The sequence below is a fragment of the Tachypleus tridentatus genome, chromosome 6 (assembly GCF_004210375.1).
Source record: "Tachypleus tridentatus isolate NWPU-2018 chromosome 6, ASM421037v1, whole genome shotgun sequence".
Lineage (NCBI taxonomy): Eukaryota > Metazoa > Arthropoda > Merostomata > Xiphosura > Limulidae > Tachypleus > Tachypleus tridentatus.
The window spans coordinates 59,557,276-59,575,156 of record NC_134830.1 but is presented as its reverse complement, the minus strand read 5'-3'; the positions used below and the strand labels follow the sequence as shown (position 1 = coordinate 59,575,156).

At 32.5% G+C, this 17,881-nt stretch overlaps 1 protein-coding gene across 1 annotated transcript in view; it reads left to right on the top strand.

Annotated features, from left to right (window-relative positions):
* Positions 1-4,368: 4,368 nt before the first annotated feature.
* The window catches only part of LOC143252626 (cytochrome P450 3A8-like), a 29,997-nt gene continuing 16,484 nt past the window's right edge, over positions 4,369-17,881 (top strand). Inside the window, exons 1-4 of the mRNA XM_076505033.1 lie at positions 4,369-4,817; positions 10,621-10,717; positions 16,708-16,760; positions 17,122-17,218. Of these exons, the coding sequence (XP_076361148.1) occupies positions 4,744-4,817; positions 10,621-10,717; positions 16,708-16,760; positions 17,122-17,218 (321 nt within the window). The 5' untranslated portion in view covers positions 4,369-4,743. The remainder of the gene's footprint in view (positions 4,818-10,620; positions 10,718-16,707; positions 16,761-17,121; positions 17,219-17,881) is intronic.

The window sequence follows — 17,881 nt, the reverse complement described above, 5'->3', positions numbered from 1 at the left end:
TGGAATTCCAGTGAGTTGAAACCTTTTATGATAATCAGAAATTCGCTTCCACCCAGTCTTAAATCCGTTGTGTAGTGTAAATATAATTAAAGATGTTCTGGAAATTGTCCTCGCAGTAAGAACAATGAAACCTGTTTGAGTAAATGTTACTGCCAGGGAAAAATTTATTTGTTCACCAGAACTGTGTATTTTGAGCAGACTGATAGGGATATAGAGTGTAATAGTATAATTACTATTACAGGAACTGTCATGTGCCTTTTTACAAAAAAAAGAAATATTAATACTGTACCTTTTATCATGCCATGATGGTGATGGACTATGTAGGACATTGAGTGTATTATTATATGATTATTAGGTGAAAGCATATGGTAATCAAACTGAAACAGGTTTAACAATAAAACTTACAAACTTTTATTTATGCATAATAAGTGTATACCCAATTCTTTAGTTTATATTGTGGAAATATCAAGTACTGGTTAAAATAATTATCATTTATCAAGAAACAATTGTATATTATAATATTTATCACGAAGAAACCACTTTTCTCTTTGGTATAATATTATCTCCATCAATAATTGGCAAATTTGGTTTTAACTTACTCTTAATGTTTGTTTTCTGTTAAGATAGATTTTAATTTTGACGAACTTAGTGACTGATCAAGGAACTAATTAATTGCCCGATATATTTAAAAGTATATATAAATGAAAACAACTGTTTAATGTACACTTATTTTATTCTGTTTATAGTGTTTTCCTTTTTAAATAATGGCTATTCATTCTATTTGAGGCAGTCCCCTGAGCCTTCACGAATACTGAAAACATAGTTCTGCAATCATGCTCAAAATTGTAAAAAAATATGAAAAACAGCATACATATAGAACTTCATATAAAAACAAGATTCATTGCAGGTACGATGTTTCTATCGTACATTTGAATTATTAATTTCCTTCACAGTTCTTCTGTCATAACGTTACCTTTAGTGTAAAAGTAGTGCATGGCTAAAGGTGTTTTTAAGTATATTCTAACTGTGATTTTACGGGAACGAAATCCGTTGTGGTTTAAACCAGGTTTCGCACACACTAGTGAGAGGAAGAGGTCAAATAAGTACCTGACCCTCACTGGCCTATTCATAGGACTAAATCAATATCAAGATCGAAGACACTCAACAAACTACTGGATGTCTTGAGGACACTGCAAAATTAGGGACGTCTAGCACAAACTGTGTAGCTCTGCGCAAAACTCAAAGAAAGCAAAGTAAACTTTCACCTTTCATCCTTATAACACATAAACTGTAAATATGTATAAATATAGCTTGAGAAAACATTGTATTTATATCTAGTTATAATATACTATTAAGTTACTGAACCTGAAGTTTTCTCTAACCCATGAGGCAGCTCTTCTGTAGCCTTCATGAATATTAAAAAAACAGTTCATCAGATTTGTCCTAAACTGTTCAAACTGTGTAAAAGTGTGGAATCTGACATACATATAGATTTCTATATGGAGCTTCATATAATAGCAAGATTCATCGCATATCTTTCACCGACCAAAAGCAATTTCTGATACCAATATGACCACTATCGAAAACTAACGATACTCAAGTGTATGCTTAAAGTACACATATAAGTGTAATCTAAATTTATAAAAGTTGGCATATACATTATATGGAAATTCATTTAAAATTCGTGGAACTGACCCTTCCTATGTTGTCCATTTCTGATTTAAAAACAAACTTGTCGCAGTTGTTTATCAAACAGCCACCATATTTAATTCCACAAAAAAAAAAAAAACAGTTTTGCAGATCTAAATTTCTAATTTACATAAATATGCCATTTTAATACCCCAAATAACATTTTCCTGGTCAGGAAGTATGATCATAGCATTTAATTTTGTGTCTGAGTATTTCTAGTTTCTGTTAATGTGTGTGTGTATTCTTATAGCAAAGCCACATCGGGCTATCTGCTCAAACCACCAAAGGGAATAGAACCCCTGATTTTAGCATTGTAAATCCGCAGACTTATATTAGTTAATATGAAAAACATTTTACAGTACAACTAGCAATGTGAGCTCATCAAATTATTTTATAAGATGGTAATAAAATGTTAAAAGACATCTACATTAAAAAAAGACTTTATTAAAGCTTTTTTTTAAATGAAGTAACCATCCTCCAATGGGTCAACAGTAATTCTAAAGGCCTATAACATTGAAAACCGAGATTCGATAGCCGTGGTAGAAAGAGCACAGATAATCCATTTTGTAGCTTTAGGTTTAACAGCAAATAAATATGAAGTCGCCATCTACAAAACTTGTGAAATAAGGGTAATGTCAGATGTATGGCACATTCATAAAGATGGAGTCTTGTAAATTGTAAATTGTGAAACATCAGTCTTCATCAGTGTAAACTTATACAAACACGAAAAAAAAATAACAATCACATTTAAGGCATTAAAAATATCAAAACATCATTGTAATTTATGCTCTGAGAATTGAGTAGGTGGGTGGTTAACACATACTTAACACAGGGGCTTATTCCCTAAAGACACTTATTGTACAGTGTGCAAAGTATCGAGCATTCGACATGTTTCAGTTATCTGATGTTTATCTATTATTGGCTGGTAATTCCTGTTTCATTCTGTAGATAAAATTTTAAAAGAACATCAGTTCTTTAATATTTATTTTGCAATAACAACATCGTTAGGACTAGAATTATTGTATTTCTTTTTATAAAGTCTTACAGAAAATAATAATAAAATAGATAGCCAAAGATCGTCAAGATTGTTTTACTTCATCGAATGATGATAAAAGTATAGTTACTGTTAGAACTAGGTAGGCGTTAGACCTGTTGAGAAAGATGAACGAAAATAAGAAATCTTGGATTGCGCTATTCGCCGACTTTGGGACACTCTGAATAGCTGAAAAACGACATGTATATAAGAAACAGAGATGACTATACAAGATAGTTCTTCATATTTGGCTGCCCCCCAGTGGCTCAGCAGTATATCTGCGGACTCACACCGTTAGAAACCGGATTTCAATACCCTTAGTTGACAGAGCACAGATAACTCATTGTGTGGCTTTGTGCTGAATGCCAAACAATCAAACAAACATTCAGCTTGTAATGACTTACAGAGAAGAAAATATAGATTACTTTTGTATTACTTTAATAAGGGCGTTCGTACCATCCTCACATATAGAGTGCAAATTCACTCTCCGATGACTTGTAATACATGTTCAAAAACCTAGTACAAAATCCTTAGTGTAAATAAGGCTAATGATAACATGGAAATAATTATCACTACTTTTTTTGCTTTGTCACCACAATGTAGTTTATTCTTGATAAGAAGAATATAAGTAATCTCTATTTGTTTTTGATACAGCCTTTAAACTGGTTGTTACATAGGTCATACAGCTCATTGTTTCTTATTGCTTAGCTATTATCAAAAAACATTATTTCGAAAACGAAGCTTGTATGAACACTTATGCATGAATTCTTCACAAAAAAGAGTCTCACGACTTAAATAATATCAGCAATAGCTTATATTTAGGGTTAATGTGTCGGTCAATCAGACTATTCGTTAGTAAAAGAGAAGCCCAAGAGTTGACGGTGAGTGGTGATGACTAGCTGCCTTCCCTCTAGTCTTACACTGCTAAATTACGGACGGCTAGCGCAGATAGTTTTCATGTAACTTTGCGCGAAATTCGAAATAAACGAACAAATATTTAGGGCTCTGATTCTCGTTTTTAATAGATACAATACTTTCAGTGCAAAAACAAACAAATAGAGGATATACATTCAATAAAACCCGGAGAAAATATGGGAATGACAACTAAAAATTCACCCCTTCTCCAGCGAAGTTAGTTATGTAATTTCGTTTATTCCTGCCCTCCGGTGATTTAGCCGTTTGTCAGTGGACTTGTAACGCTAAAATTTGAGTTTCAATACTCGTGATAAAGAATCACAGATAGCCCATTGGTTAGCTTGGCGCTTAACGAGCAAACAAATAATTCATCCCTCCCGTGCATGTACCATTGATTCGTAGAGTTGAACACTTTAAACACAGCCATCTACAGAAGGCTAGCAAAATGTAAACAAATATCAAAATACTTCTTGTAAGTCACGTAATATAAATTAAACCTTACCATCTGCAGAAAATAATTTTCAGAAAAAATTCTAAAATACAGCTTCATAAGGTACATATAAAGCAAACTACTTCCCCCTTAAAAGATTTTAGGCTATTTACATAAAACTCGAAAATTGGTAAAAATAAACACCTAGAATTAAATTAATAAAAACACTTAAAACAGAAACCCCTTTTTTATTTATAAATTTATTTATTTAAAAGAGTAGCCCAAGTGTTAACAGTGATGACTAGTTGCATTTCCTCTAGTCTTACACTGCTAAATTAGTGATGGCTAGCGCGGACAGCCCTCGTGTAGTTTTGCGCGAAAAAAACCAAAAAACAGCTTATCGCTAATCCACCAGAGAGGAGTATGGGTAATGTTTATCAGCTGAGCAAAGTTTTATTTTTCTACTTCTTATTAGTTTAATTCCCATATTTAAGAAAGTGGGTGTATTGTGGGACCGTATAAGAAACTGTGTTATAAGGATACGCGTGTTTTACACGTACCTTACTTGGAAATATTGCAAACCAAATTGTCCTTGAAAGCGAGCGCAGCTCTAACGTCAATTTTGTTTCGAAGCGGATGTTAGCATAGTGACTTGACAGTGAAGTGAGGAAAAGACATGGATTTGCTGGGATTGTTGTTTATACATAACTGGCTAGTGTATACCGTTGCCATTGTACTCGCCTTGTATTTGTAAGTTTGTTTCAGTAAGAACATTACTTTAGAGGCTTTTATAGTGGAATTCTAAAGAATGTTTATCGATGCGTTATTGTATATTTAGTATTACCTGTTTAGATGCCTTATTATTATTATTATTATTTAAATGCGTTTTGTTATTTTGCTCTGATTTAAATCAATTTTATTTAATGTAACTTATTTGCCACGGTATCATAACATACCCTATTGGTCAGGCTTCAAATGGTTATATGAATACATTTAGTTATAGAAATGAAAATATCGTTCCTGCTATAAACACCTGCGCTGCCATCACCTTCACGCTCCGAGGTTCTGAGTTGAATAGTGGGCTTACTTTTGAAGAAAAACAAACAGTTGTTTGTTTACATATGACTAACTGTGTCATCACTTGGCCTTTTGGCAGTGTAGTCTCATTCGTTCGGGCTTACAGAAAGTTTTGTTTCTCACCCGTGAACCGTAATAGATGAATTCAACACCCCCATAACTTTAAAAGATGTGAAATATAAAATGGAACTCTAAGTGCTTATGCCTTCGTTTGTGGCTTGTATAAATCTCTCGTATAATGTCTACCGCATTTGAAGGATTAAGTCATATTTGAATAATTAAAATGAAAACAACCTCGAAACAATAATAATGAAAAACATCTATGGTTAACTTAATTAAAAAACAATTGGAAAAAAAATTAGTTGTATTAATATAAAGACTAAGAAAATAGTGTCGACACTTTAATATGTCATGTTCACTCCTATTAAACGTACACAACTGAAGAAAAGTGTTAAAACTAGTTTTCTGGTTTTTTGTACTAATATTTTATTCGAAGAGTATTGTTTTTGTTCTCCGTCATATAACTAAAATTCACTCAGAATCTGTCTCTTTTTTTTGTTTTCGGACTTCTTCCATCTTTTTCTGAACATTTTATTAGACTAAAACACATCTTTTCATTACCCTATAGCAGTGTCAGCACTTGTTCTACGTTAGGAAAAAAACACACAGTTGAAAAGACCACAAGACGCTGAAAAATAATTTTTAAGTGTTAAGATCTGGAACAACAAATATTTTAAATTACGTACGCATGTTATATTTGGTCACATGGTGCCGGATGGTTAGCTTTTTTAAAATGGATTTTTAGAATTCGCTGTTATTCACTTTTCTACTAATATTAGTAATAAGCAATAGCTCTTCTACAACAATAATTTGCCAATCTTTCTTCCTCGTATTGTCTGACACTGGTTCATAATCATTTTCCTTGTTCACTGCAGTCATTAAATTCCAATCCTATTAAATATTTGTGGGGTTAAATAAATTTGCACAAACATGTTCCTCCTCCAGTTTTTAACCAATTAGAAGACTTTGTATTTGATAGAACTACAAGTGAACAATATATTTTTCCGACATCAGTCTGAGTTCGGCACGAAAGGTAATCTAGTATGGTATTTAAATAGATCCTACTACAATTACCACTTGGGTAGTACTACACAGTTAGTATACAGTGTTTAAATAAATCCTACCAGTAACCACTGGGGCAGTACTACACAGTTAGTATACCATTACGTGCAATATACATATTTTCTGCTACAATTTTCTTATGCAAGTCGTCTATTATTTTTCTACATGATTCTGATCACACCAGTTTATCATATAAAATAGAATATATAAAGCAAAGTTCCATTGGGATTAAATCGGTAAAGACGAATTTCATTACATTTTACAATTACGAAAGTTTATAATGTAATAACTGTCTGTTTTCTTGTACTACTTTGTTTTTCGTGTCCAACCAAGCGTGGGTTTGGAGTGTTATGTTATATACACGGATAAGATCACGCAGGCAAGTTCTCACGTATGAAACTAGAAGTTATTCATGAAGTACATTTAATCCTGGTTAACTGAATAAAACAAGCCGCGCCATTTAGCTTGCGAATCGTATCAGCTGCTTTAAGCATTTTACTTACAATGTAACTTTAAATATTATTTTCTTTAAAAAAAGCAAAAACAGTCGCAGTTTGTCAGAGTGGCTTGAATGTTATGCACAAGTACACTCCGAAGAAATTATAGGTTGGGTGTTTTTTCATGTCTTGGTAAACCAGGAAGTAACAAATAGATAATTCCACAAATCGAGTCCAGGTAATTTTGACAAATCTTAGGCCTTTTATAGTTATTTTAAAAGTTTGTACTTAGATTGAAAGTTACGCGCCTTTCATTCGTAAGCCTCATAAGATCGAAATAAAAAGAGTAATCCTATGTTTGAAGAGTTAGGTTTACACATTGTGTCACCCCTTTTAATCATTACTTTTTTCGCCATTTTAGTTTTATTCAATGGAATGATTTAATAATCTTATTACGTCATTTTCGCAACACCAATGGACACAAAAAAATGCGGAATAATTCAGCGTTTGTATGTAAGAAAAAGCAAATAATTAAAAAATAAATGCATGGAGTAAATACTAAAAGAGTAATTTAATACATATCACGTGAATACTGGTTACGCCTGTTTTTGCCGCTATTTGTTATGCGATTAAAAAAGAAATCACGTGATGTCCGTACGAGACAGTAAATAATTGCTGTTGCGATAAATAAGAAGCAAAAATTTCGATAAAATTGAGAAATGAAAATAAAATTTTAAAAACAATGTTTGCATACGGGATGTCAGATATAATAATAAATGTCGGATAAAGAATTGTGGATGAATTAAAATAAAATTAAAACCTAAGGGCTTCTGAAGCAACTGGCACAAGCAATTTTCGAAGTCGTATGTTTTTGCCGCACGTTTGAATTTCGTCACTTAATACCCCACCCTTTCAGCCATCGGACCGTTATAATGTAACTATCAACCCCACTATTTGTTGGTAAAATGTATAAGAGCAAAAGAGTTGGTGGTAGCTGGTATAGACTATGTGCCTTCCATCTTGTCTATTATTTCTAAATTAGAAACGGTTAAAGCAGATATCTTGGGTAGCTTTGCGCGAAATTCAACGAACAAATGTTATTTCTGTTGTGTATATTTGTATATACAAGGCACATTAATACCAAAATAAACGACTTTATAACCCCTAAATGTTCTTTTTTACTTAATCAGACATTCAACGTTTTGCTTTAAAATTTCTTCAGGAACGTTCACTGAAACAGAAACTGTTTCGGTTTGTGTTATAGTTAACGCTCCCGAATAAGTTATAAAGCAAAATGTTGAGTTAATGTCTAATTAAATTGTTTGTTTGTTTTTTTTTTTAATTTTGCGTAAAGCTACACGAGGTCTATTTGCACTCGCTATCCCTAATTTAGCAGTTTAAGACTAGAGGGGAAGCAGCTAGTTATCATCGCCCATCGCCATCTCTTGGACTACATTTTACCAACGAATAGTGTGATCGACCGTTACATTATAACGCCCACACGGCTGAAAGGGCGACCATGTTTGGTATGACGAGGATTCGAACCCGCCGCACTCTGATTACGAATCAAGCGCCTTAACCACCTGGCCGTGGTATAATTAAATTAAAACAACATTTTGGTGTTACAGGGTCATTTATTTCTGATGTAAATATCAGTCTTGTACAACAAAACATGAGCAGTACGAGAAATGAGTTTGTTTGATTCAGCTATACAACGGTAATCCTCAAATTTTATCACAGTAAGCTGAGGACACACACACACACACACACACACTGTTTTGCCCCCTTGTTAAAAATCTGAGATTGGGTGGTAAAAACTTCTCAACGTGAGACTTAAGTGCCAGTGGTGCTAAAGGATGCCACCTGGAAATATATCTTTTATGAGACATTTCTCTCTCTCTCTTTTTCTTTGAGGGTTTATTTGTACAAGACTTTATTTATCCAAACTGATAAACTTTTATAAACTGACGCGCAACTGGCTCTTCACCTGATGCATACTTCGTAATTTCAGACCCTCTACTATATAATATTCGTTTTCTCACTGTCATTCTTATCAGAAATGTCGTTATATATTAGCAACCTTTTTATTCCCTCATAAATCTTTCCACATTAAGTAACACAATCTTTCCTGTTGCATGGAGATGTTTCCTGAACTTAATATCGAGTAAATATGAAATATATGAAAGTTAAAAACACACACGCGCCTTTTAAAAAGTTTTCTACAGCCAGAACTGAGACTACAACTTTTATCATGTATAATCTGTATGTGTAAGCAGTTTTTATCAGCACAACTCCAATAACACTAGCCCCCCAGTGGCTCAGCGGTATGGCTGCGGAGTTACAACGCTAAAAACCGGGTTTCGATACCCGTGGTGGGTAGAGCACAGATAGCCCACTGTGTAGCTTTGTGCTTAATTCAAAACAACAATCAATAACACTAACATAAGCTTCTGGAACTAATTAAACGCGTGTGTTAATGCTCATGGTTAAACCCGATAAATCACATAAACAAATGTCCAAATAATCTTGTGTTAAAGTTGCACATAGTGGAGCAAGTAATAAGGAACGCATAAACAACTGGTAGAAAACAATGTATGTACTAGTATCTTGTTTCAGACATATTTCATCACTTGAGTTTAACCTATCGCATGAAGTTGACTATCTCTTTAATTAAGGGGTGTCTTTGTTGGGGTGGGAACTATCTCCCCCTTCATGTTCGAAATGGAGGAGGGATTCAGATTAGAGTTTCCTCCTCCTTCCCGAAGTGTTTTGTAAATTTACTCTTCTGCTTCCATTATTAAAGTTTTAAATATTGGAAGAAGTTTATTCTCCATTCCAGTAGGTGAGATTTAACATCGCATGAAACTGGTAATTCATTTTATGATTTTTGCCTTCAATATCGCAAGAAGGTGACTATCCATTCTGGTACTTCAATGTAATATCACGTGAAAATGGCCATTTACTTCATCAGAAAAAGTTAAATTTCTCTTGAAATAATTCAAGACTATAACTGTAAGTACTATAAAATATAACTAATATCTACTCACCAAAACTTAATACATCTATTGTTTTTGTCACAAACTCTCAATTACAACAGTCCTTAGTTGAAAATTTGACAATACCTTATAAAACAGGTTAATATTTGCATGCACCCAAAGAAATACATTGAAAAGGAGTTATTTCTAACTCTTTCGTAATCATGAGAAAATGAAACTAGTGAAAAATAAAACGTTATTTTTTTTACAGAGACTTGGTAGCAGCATAGGATAAGATGTATGACATTGGTTATTTTGTTTAGCTAGTTGAATCAAAGGTTAAAATTGTCATAATATTATGAGTAAATTGAAAATTATAGAAGTCATCAGTACAAAATTTCGTGGTAATATGCATCTTTCGTGAAAATATTATTTGTCGCCACTGAAATTAAGTAAAATCTAAAATCAATCGGGTATAATTGGTGAATTGTTTTGTTTGTGTATGGAAACACTTTGTGCAGGAATAATAGTAATTGATAAAAATGATTTATAAGCATAATAAAATAGTTTATTTTTAGAGAGACATACCACATATTTCAACATAACATTGGTCTGTTTTCTTCATTATGTGTAGTAATATGAAACCACTTCATTATATTTATAAATCGTCATTTGTCAATTTAATATGAATGTTGCTTGTGTTAATATGTTTATAATTTTGTTGTAATCTTCCTCTCGATCCTTAAAAAATGTTTTTTTTTACTTCTTAATGCAAAATAAAAAATACGTTTATAATAAGTTTGAGCTTTAGCTTTTGTTGAAAGATGCAGAAAATGGAGCAATCAATCCCAAAACATTTAAATAACGAGAAAATTCAATATAAACTGAATGAGAGTATTTTTCTTTCTTACTTTTTGCACTAACTCGAGGTATTATCTTTAGTTACTTTATCAGGAACAATGGCTACTGGGAAAGAAGAGGAGTACCAGAACTTAAGGACAAGTATCCATTTCAAAACACTATTCAGTTGATACTAAAGGTAATACCTATAAATGAACTTTCTTTTTTAATGTTAAAGAGGATGCCGATTTTATGCAAGTTGAAAACATTCATGCTTCATTTTATTTAGCCTAGTGTCAGAATTTGTTTGTGTTTAATTAAGCGCAAGGCTACACAATGCATTATCTGCATTGTGCCACCTATGGGTATCGAATCTCGAATTTTATAACTTTAACTTCCCGCTGAGCTATAGGGTGAGCAGAATTTCAAACTGAAAAATTATTTCGCAGAGCACATTAATGATGAGGCTGTTCAAGAAATGTAATTATTTTTAAAATGTTGTTGGCGCTATCTCGTTATTACTGAGCGTGTGAAACGTGCTGTATACACCCCTAACAGCTCAAAAACCTGACGATATGTACAATTCGCCAGTCTAAATAAAACAAATGTTAGTAATACTTAGAAAAATTAACTTCGTTCTTACTGTTAATAATTTTAAATAGTATAACTGTGGTGGGGATGCAATTTCTTATGGATCCCATTTATTTATATATACACAGATCCAAAATCTTGTCCATCCTAGGTACCAGAACAGAAAAATAAATACTTTAACAAATTGTTTGTTTTGTCTATAATCATACACGTACGATTTCTTAAGTTATTTTAGTTTGTGTTGTGTTGTTTATACCAAGCTTCAAAGCAATGCTGTAAGTCTTCTGTAGAAGACTTTTGATGCTACATTTGATGCTACCGAATCTGGGAACACATAAACTTCAGAAAGTTTAAAATAGATCGGAAAGAAAAATAGTTACTAAAATGTTTAAGTGATGTGACAAAAAAATTGTTGTTGCCAACACAATATAGAACACCAAACAATGCACAATATATTACGATTTTAAAGAAATTTATAAGGTCACACACAGAGAGAGAGAGAGAGAGAGAGAGAGTTCTAGTTTGTGTGTGTTTTTTTTTATATCGAAGCCACATTGGGCTATCCGCTGAGCCCACCGATGGGAATGGAACCCCTGATTTTAGCGTTGTAAATTCGTAGACTTACCACTGTACTGGCGGGGAGAGAAGAGAGCACAGAAATGAAAAATGGTAATTTCTGAGATAAGCAGAGTTTAACTTGGTAAATAATGCATCTCCGCCAGTGAACAGGCCCGACCTTAACCTTCAAAAACTCGTAATCGTTATATACTTTTCCACTTGTGACCTCAAGCTATTGTTATTAATGCCTGTTCTGTAGGAACGATTTATTCTTTGTTTAGAGATTAGGCTTTTCCTAATTTAGTTTTTTTAGTCGATGGTTTGATGACGTTGTCGTTAATGTTTTATTTTTGTTTCGAATACAATTATGCTTCACTGTGTCTTGCTTTGTTTGCAGTTTTGATTGTACCCTGTATTCTAATATGACGGATACCACTTATTTAACTGTTTTCGCTCCTGGTGGCTCAGCGGTAAGTTACTAGGCTTGTAACGCTAAATAACTGGTTTTGATAGTTGCAATTGGAAGAGCACAGATAATCCATTGTGTGGCTTTGCAACATATAACAAACAAATTAATTAGTATTACAGTTTCAGTTATTCAGTATTATGCTAATATTGTTTTATAATAGCATCGTCAATTATTGTTTTTTTTAACTGATTTAAGAAGTACCATTGTAAAACTAAATAATAGTTTATTCAAGGATCTAGTTTTAATAATGCAGAAACTCAATGCTGTTAAATTTAAGCAAATATTCAATTAAAGGACAGATTTCCCCACAGTGGCACAGCGATATGGATCCAAACTCGTGCAACTAAAAACCTGGTTTCGATATTCGTGGTGTGCAGAACGTAAATAGCCCATTATGCTTAATTCCAAACGAACCGACACCAAAGTCCAGATTAAATTAAAGGTCTAAAATAGTAATTAATATCCTATGAGTATATGGTACCTTATGATTAGCAATTAACAACAGTTAACAATTGTTTATTTTTAAATGCCTTCAGATATTTGTAAAATTTAATTTTTCTGAATTTGTTTCACTGGCTTAAATACATATTGTAGAGAAGTTCTTACGTTTATGGTAGGTTCTTTTCACTTATCAGGTGAAAGCAATTTGATGTAGTTTTTTGTGTATTCAAAAAATATTTCTGTTGAATACACATTGTTAGGTGTTATTTGTGAAATAAATAACGTTTCACTTTTGAATTGTTTGCTAACATATACTATCAAATGAAATGAAATAATCCAGTATGAACTGGATGTGAGTGTATGTGACCAAGTAAAGAGAATAAGATTACACTAGATGCTACTAGAATAGTATTCAAAACCCTGAAAAGGTGAAGACAAGTCGGCGTTTACGAAATTTAATATTGCATAAACATGATGCAATAATAATGTTGTTACAATTTGACAGATTATTAAACAATTCAGAACAACGCAAATTTAGAGTTTACCTAGCAGTCACAAAGTTCTTTGATTTCTTTTTTAACGTTCCTAAAAGCATGACATTTCTACACTGTCATAAATTGTGTAGACCCACGTTACAAAATCACGTTTAAACCTGTTAATCAGAAATAACTTAAAATAAAATCAACTTATTTGTACAAAGTAACCGCTATATCTAACTCTGACTTATTCACACTACAATATTTTAGAAATATATCAGACATAATGCTACAGTTTCCTAACTGTATATATAATTGTTCAAAATATGCCACTAGCATTTTACTGACTGGTCCTCTTACATTTTATAATTGAGCTTCGTTCTAAATATTTTACCAAGTCCTTGGATCGTTGTATTATCAATGACCCACAGCACCTTCAATCTTATAAATTATAACGTTAAAAATATAACTTGCAACACTGGGCTTTTCCTAGGTTGTGAATATCCCTGAAAAATCCTAATACAAAAAAAAATATAATATTAAATTATCTGTACATCAAGTCATTTTAGGGTTTTTCTAAAGCCCATTGTATATGAATGGGATGTTGTCCAATGTTTTAACTGTCTGTCCTGTCATTGGAGTAGTTTTCCTGAGCAGGTGATTAGATGAACAAACTAGCAGTTCCAACCTTGATGAATCCTTGGCCTAGAAGTAGTCTCAACAAGAACTACAAGATTCTCAACAGATTTGAGATTCCATTGTTCTGTTCTTTAAATTTATCCAGTTAGCTGTTCCCTTACCACAGTGTTGTCAAAGATGGTTAAGGTGGTTGACCTTTGTTTTGAACTGCCTATCTTTCAAGATTCTGTAATCCACCTTGTTAATTCTTTTTAGTATCTAGGATGACTATTTCAAACATCTACTCAACTTTGTCCTCTGTTGTGAGAAGAACTTTTCAGTCATATCATATTACTAAAATTAGATCCAGCTATATTGACGTTAACATCACATCAACTCTTTTTTTTATTCCAAGTTGATTTAAGTCTTTCTTGGATGAATTCATGTATAGCACCCTTGTTCTTTACAACTACAATAGCTCTTCCAGCCACTCATTCCTCAGAACATGTTAAAATGTTTGATTCTATTATACCCCAATCAACAGATGAAAATTTATTGTTGATACTTCATGGTATGATAGTCTCAGTTCTTGATAGTTCAGTGACAACCATCTTTGTTTCTACTGTTCAATCTCTGATGTAGTGCCATGTATTACATAGGGATATCTTGGTCAGGTACTGTGAAGACAATTTAAAGCTAGTCTAATCCAACATCCATGTCTTTTATCATTTTTCATTTCCCTGTTTTCAGTGTTCACTCTTCCTTAATGTTAAGCCTGGCATGGCCAGGTGGTTAGTAAGTGATCATAATCTGAGAGTTGTGGATTTAAATTGCTGTCCCACCATACATGCTTGACCTTTTCTACCATGGGAGCAGTATAAAATTTTTGTCAATCCCAATATATGCTTGTAAAATAGTATCTCAACACTTTGAAGTGGGTGGTGATGACTAGCTGCCTTTTCTCTAGTCTTTCACTGCTAAATTAGGAATATCTAGTGCAGGTAGCACTTGTGTAGCTTTGTGCAAAATTCAAAACAAACTAAATCAAACAATCTATAATGTTAATTACTCAAATATGAGGTGCAGAGAAGTTTCTTTTGGCAAAGGTAACTTCTGACTTTCTTTTTGTTGAAACTTTGTCCATCTTCTTTCTTCATTATTGGAGGTAATTTTCCACTTTTCTTTAACAAGTTGGGTCAAACAATCATAGTTGAAGAACAAATGTCAATTAGTATACTGCAAAGTATCCCATTAGTAAACCAATGTATTTGTGGACTGTTTTCCTCAAATAATGAAATTCTCTCCTTTTTTGGGTAGATAGAGTATTCCCAGTTGAATGTCACCTCATAAATCCAACTAGTTTCTGCCCTTTTGATATCTGGTTAGCTCTTTGATCAGGTTATAGGACCAAAGGCATATCCCAAGGTATTTTATCACTGATTTAGTGTCAGCTGTTGATTATTTACAGACTTGAGAATAATGGCTAGGTTCCCTACATTTGTAATTTCTATCCTCTGGTATCCAATAAAAAAAGAACTGCTTATTCCATATGGGCATTTGCCTGCAGCACTTGGCAATATGTTCCTTACATTTACACTTAACATCTATTGTCTTGTGGTTAATTTCTTCTCTTCCTTTTAATTAGTTGTCTAACTAAATCTTTCAATTCTTCACAAGTTTTAAGAGGAGTTAATGGTAAACTAGTACAGGATCTGATTTTATTATAACTTGGTGGCTTCTTCAGTATTTAATATTCAAGTCCAAAGAATTTTAGTTCCATCATCAACTTCAAAGGTTTTTCTATGTGTGTACAAGTACTTTCTTTCAATCTAATTTTCATATCTTTGTCCATTTTGAAGTATACAAGTTAGTCACATTCCAATAAACCCATCAAATCATAAGGCACATATAAGTAAGATAATTGGGTAAGCATATCCAAGTCATCCTTAAGCTTAGTCAAAGTCTATTTTTATTCATGCCCTATTTTAGGATTTTGTTCTAGATACTTCTTTGTAGTGCAACACTCCAAACCAATTGGATGAGGCAACCACTAATTCTTGGTGGTTGTTGCAGCTCTTAACCAGAAGGTTACTTAATGTTGTCAAAGCTGGTCCTTTCAGAGGAGCAAAAAGATAGATTGCTAACTATTCTACATTTTCTCTCCTGAAATGGTTTTAAGCTGAGCCTGGTAAGACTCTTATGTTACATTGTTATCATAATACATTGGTTTCTTGATTGGTCAAGGTTAAAACAGCCATCTAAATTCTGGAATTGATTTAGTAGTGTTATGGCTGGAGTAGTTCATTAAAATCTTTCAGTAACAGGTGGCTCAGCAGATGTGGCAAAAAGTAGAGACCTAATACATTTTATTCCATATCTAGTAGAAGATGTTTGTGGTTAGAATTCTTCAGGAAATGTAAAGAGAAATGTCTGGTTTATTTTTTGCTTTTAATAATTCATTTTCTAGATGTTTCTTCTTTTAATGCTATGTCTGTTGCTGTTTGTTCTTATTTCCATCGTTTTATCATATCTGATTGGTTTCCTATTTCATTATGTACCCTTGTGGTTGTTTTCAACAGCTAAAGCTCTCGGACATATTCAAAGTTATATTTCTTCAAAATGATACACCACTTCTATTGCCAAATTTTGTAATGTTATTCTCTCATTGGTAGGTTCCTTTAAATCATTCAATGAAAATAAACTCTATCCCATGTAGTAATCAGAAATTACTCTGTTTCCTCCTTTAACATTTCTTCAAGCTTGAACAGTTGTAAATTGTTGTAGATGAACACTATAAATAATAGAAGAATCTAGGACTAATATTAAGTCAAATCAACTTGGACAAAGTAATTGCCTTAGCTAATAAATTTGATTATTCACTGTAATATATTATTTAAACAACTATGGGGAAAAATGCCACAATATTTCTAATTCTGTTTGTACTTGTACTATTCACTACTATCTTAATTGTCTGGCTTGCACATATTTTGCAACTAAGCCTTGTTCAAGATATTTTGTCTTTATTTATTTTTATAGCCACTTCATGAACTTGATGAAGAGAGATACAAAAAATTTGGGAAAATATATGGGTAGGTAATGATCTGACTTTTATTAACCAATTTAATGGTGGTTTTAGTAGATGTAATGATAAGACAAAGCTATTAACTTAATTCATTGTTTCTAGCTTTTGAACACTTGCAATTTTACCTTTCCTGAAAATTTTTACAATGTATTTTGATTAAATGCTTTATTAAAATAAAAACTGTAAATGTAGCAAATAGGTTAAGTACTTTTTTCTTAAGGAACAATAGCTGCTTTTAACACTGTTTAACAAAGCAACACTTTAAACTGTTTATGAAAAAGGGAACTTGCAATAAAATGAACATTCTTAAAAATCTCTGTGTATTTTAATCCATTACTTTTAATCTTAATTATTTAAATAATTTTCAGAAAATTTGAAGGTTCTACACCTGCTTTGGTGGTTGCAGAACCAGAACTGATAAAGCAGATCATGGTGAAAGATTTTCATGCCTTCAACAACAGACGTGTAAGCATTATGGGTCTCAAAATTATATTTCACTTAAATTTTCAGACTGTGTTGTAGTGGTAAGACACACACACACACACACACACACACACACACACACACACACACACACACACACACACACACACACACACACACACACACACACACACACACACACACTAATTTATATTTACATGTTGTCATTTTGCCTATGTACTACTGGTTTCAATAGAACTATGGGAAAAAGTGTCAGTATCTGTTTAGTGTGCATGCCAAACTGTAATTTCCAATACACACTGTTCAGTTGTAGAATTAAAAGTAAAACTGTACAAAAAAAATAAATAACTTGTTTTATAAAATAAGAGAGGTCTTGCAGTTGAACCTAAACAATAAACATAAAATGATTTTTAACTGGGAGAAAAGGACTACAGATTTGATAGTAAGCATTTAATTAGCTTTAAAATCACTAAAACACTGCCCCTCTTAATTAATTAATTTTTTTTGCAATTCTTAAAGTAAGATTTTGTTTTACATTATATAGTGTATTAATTATATTAATAAAAAAAACCAACAACTATTATTTCATATATCCAAGTTAATAAAATTGGCTTAGCTTATTAAATTTGGAAAAAAATTTGAAAGATTTAAATAAAAAATATTTGAATATTTCTGTCATTAAAT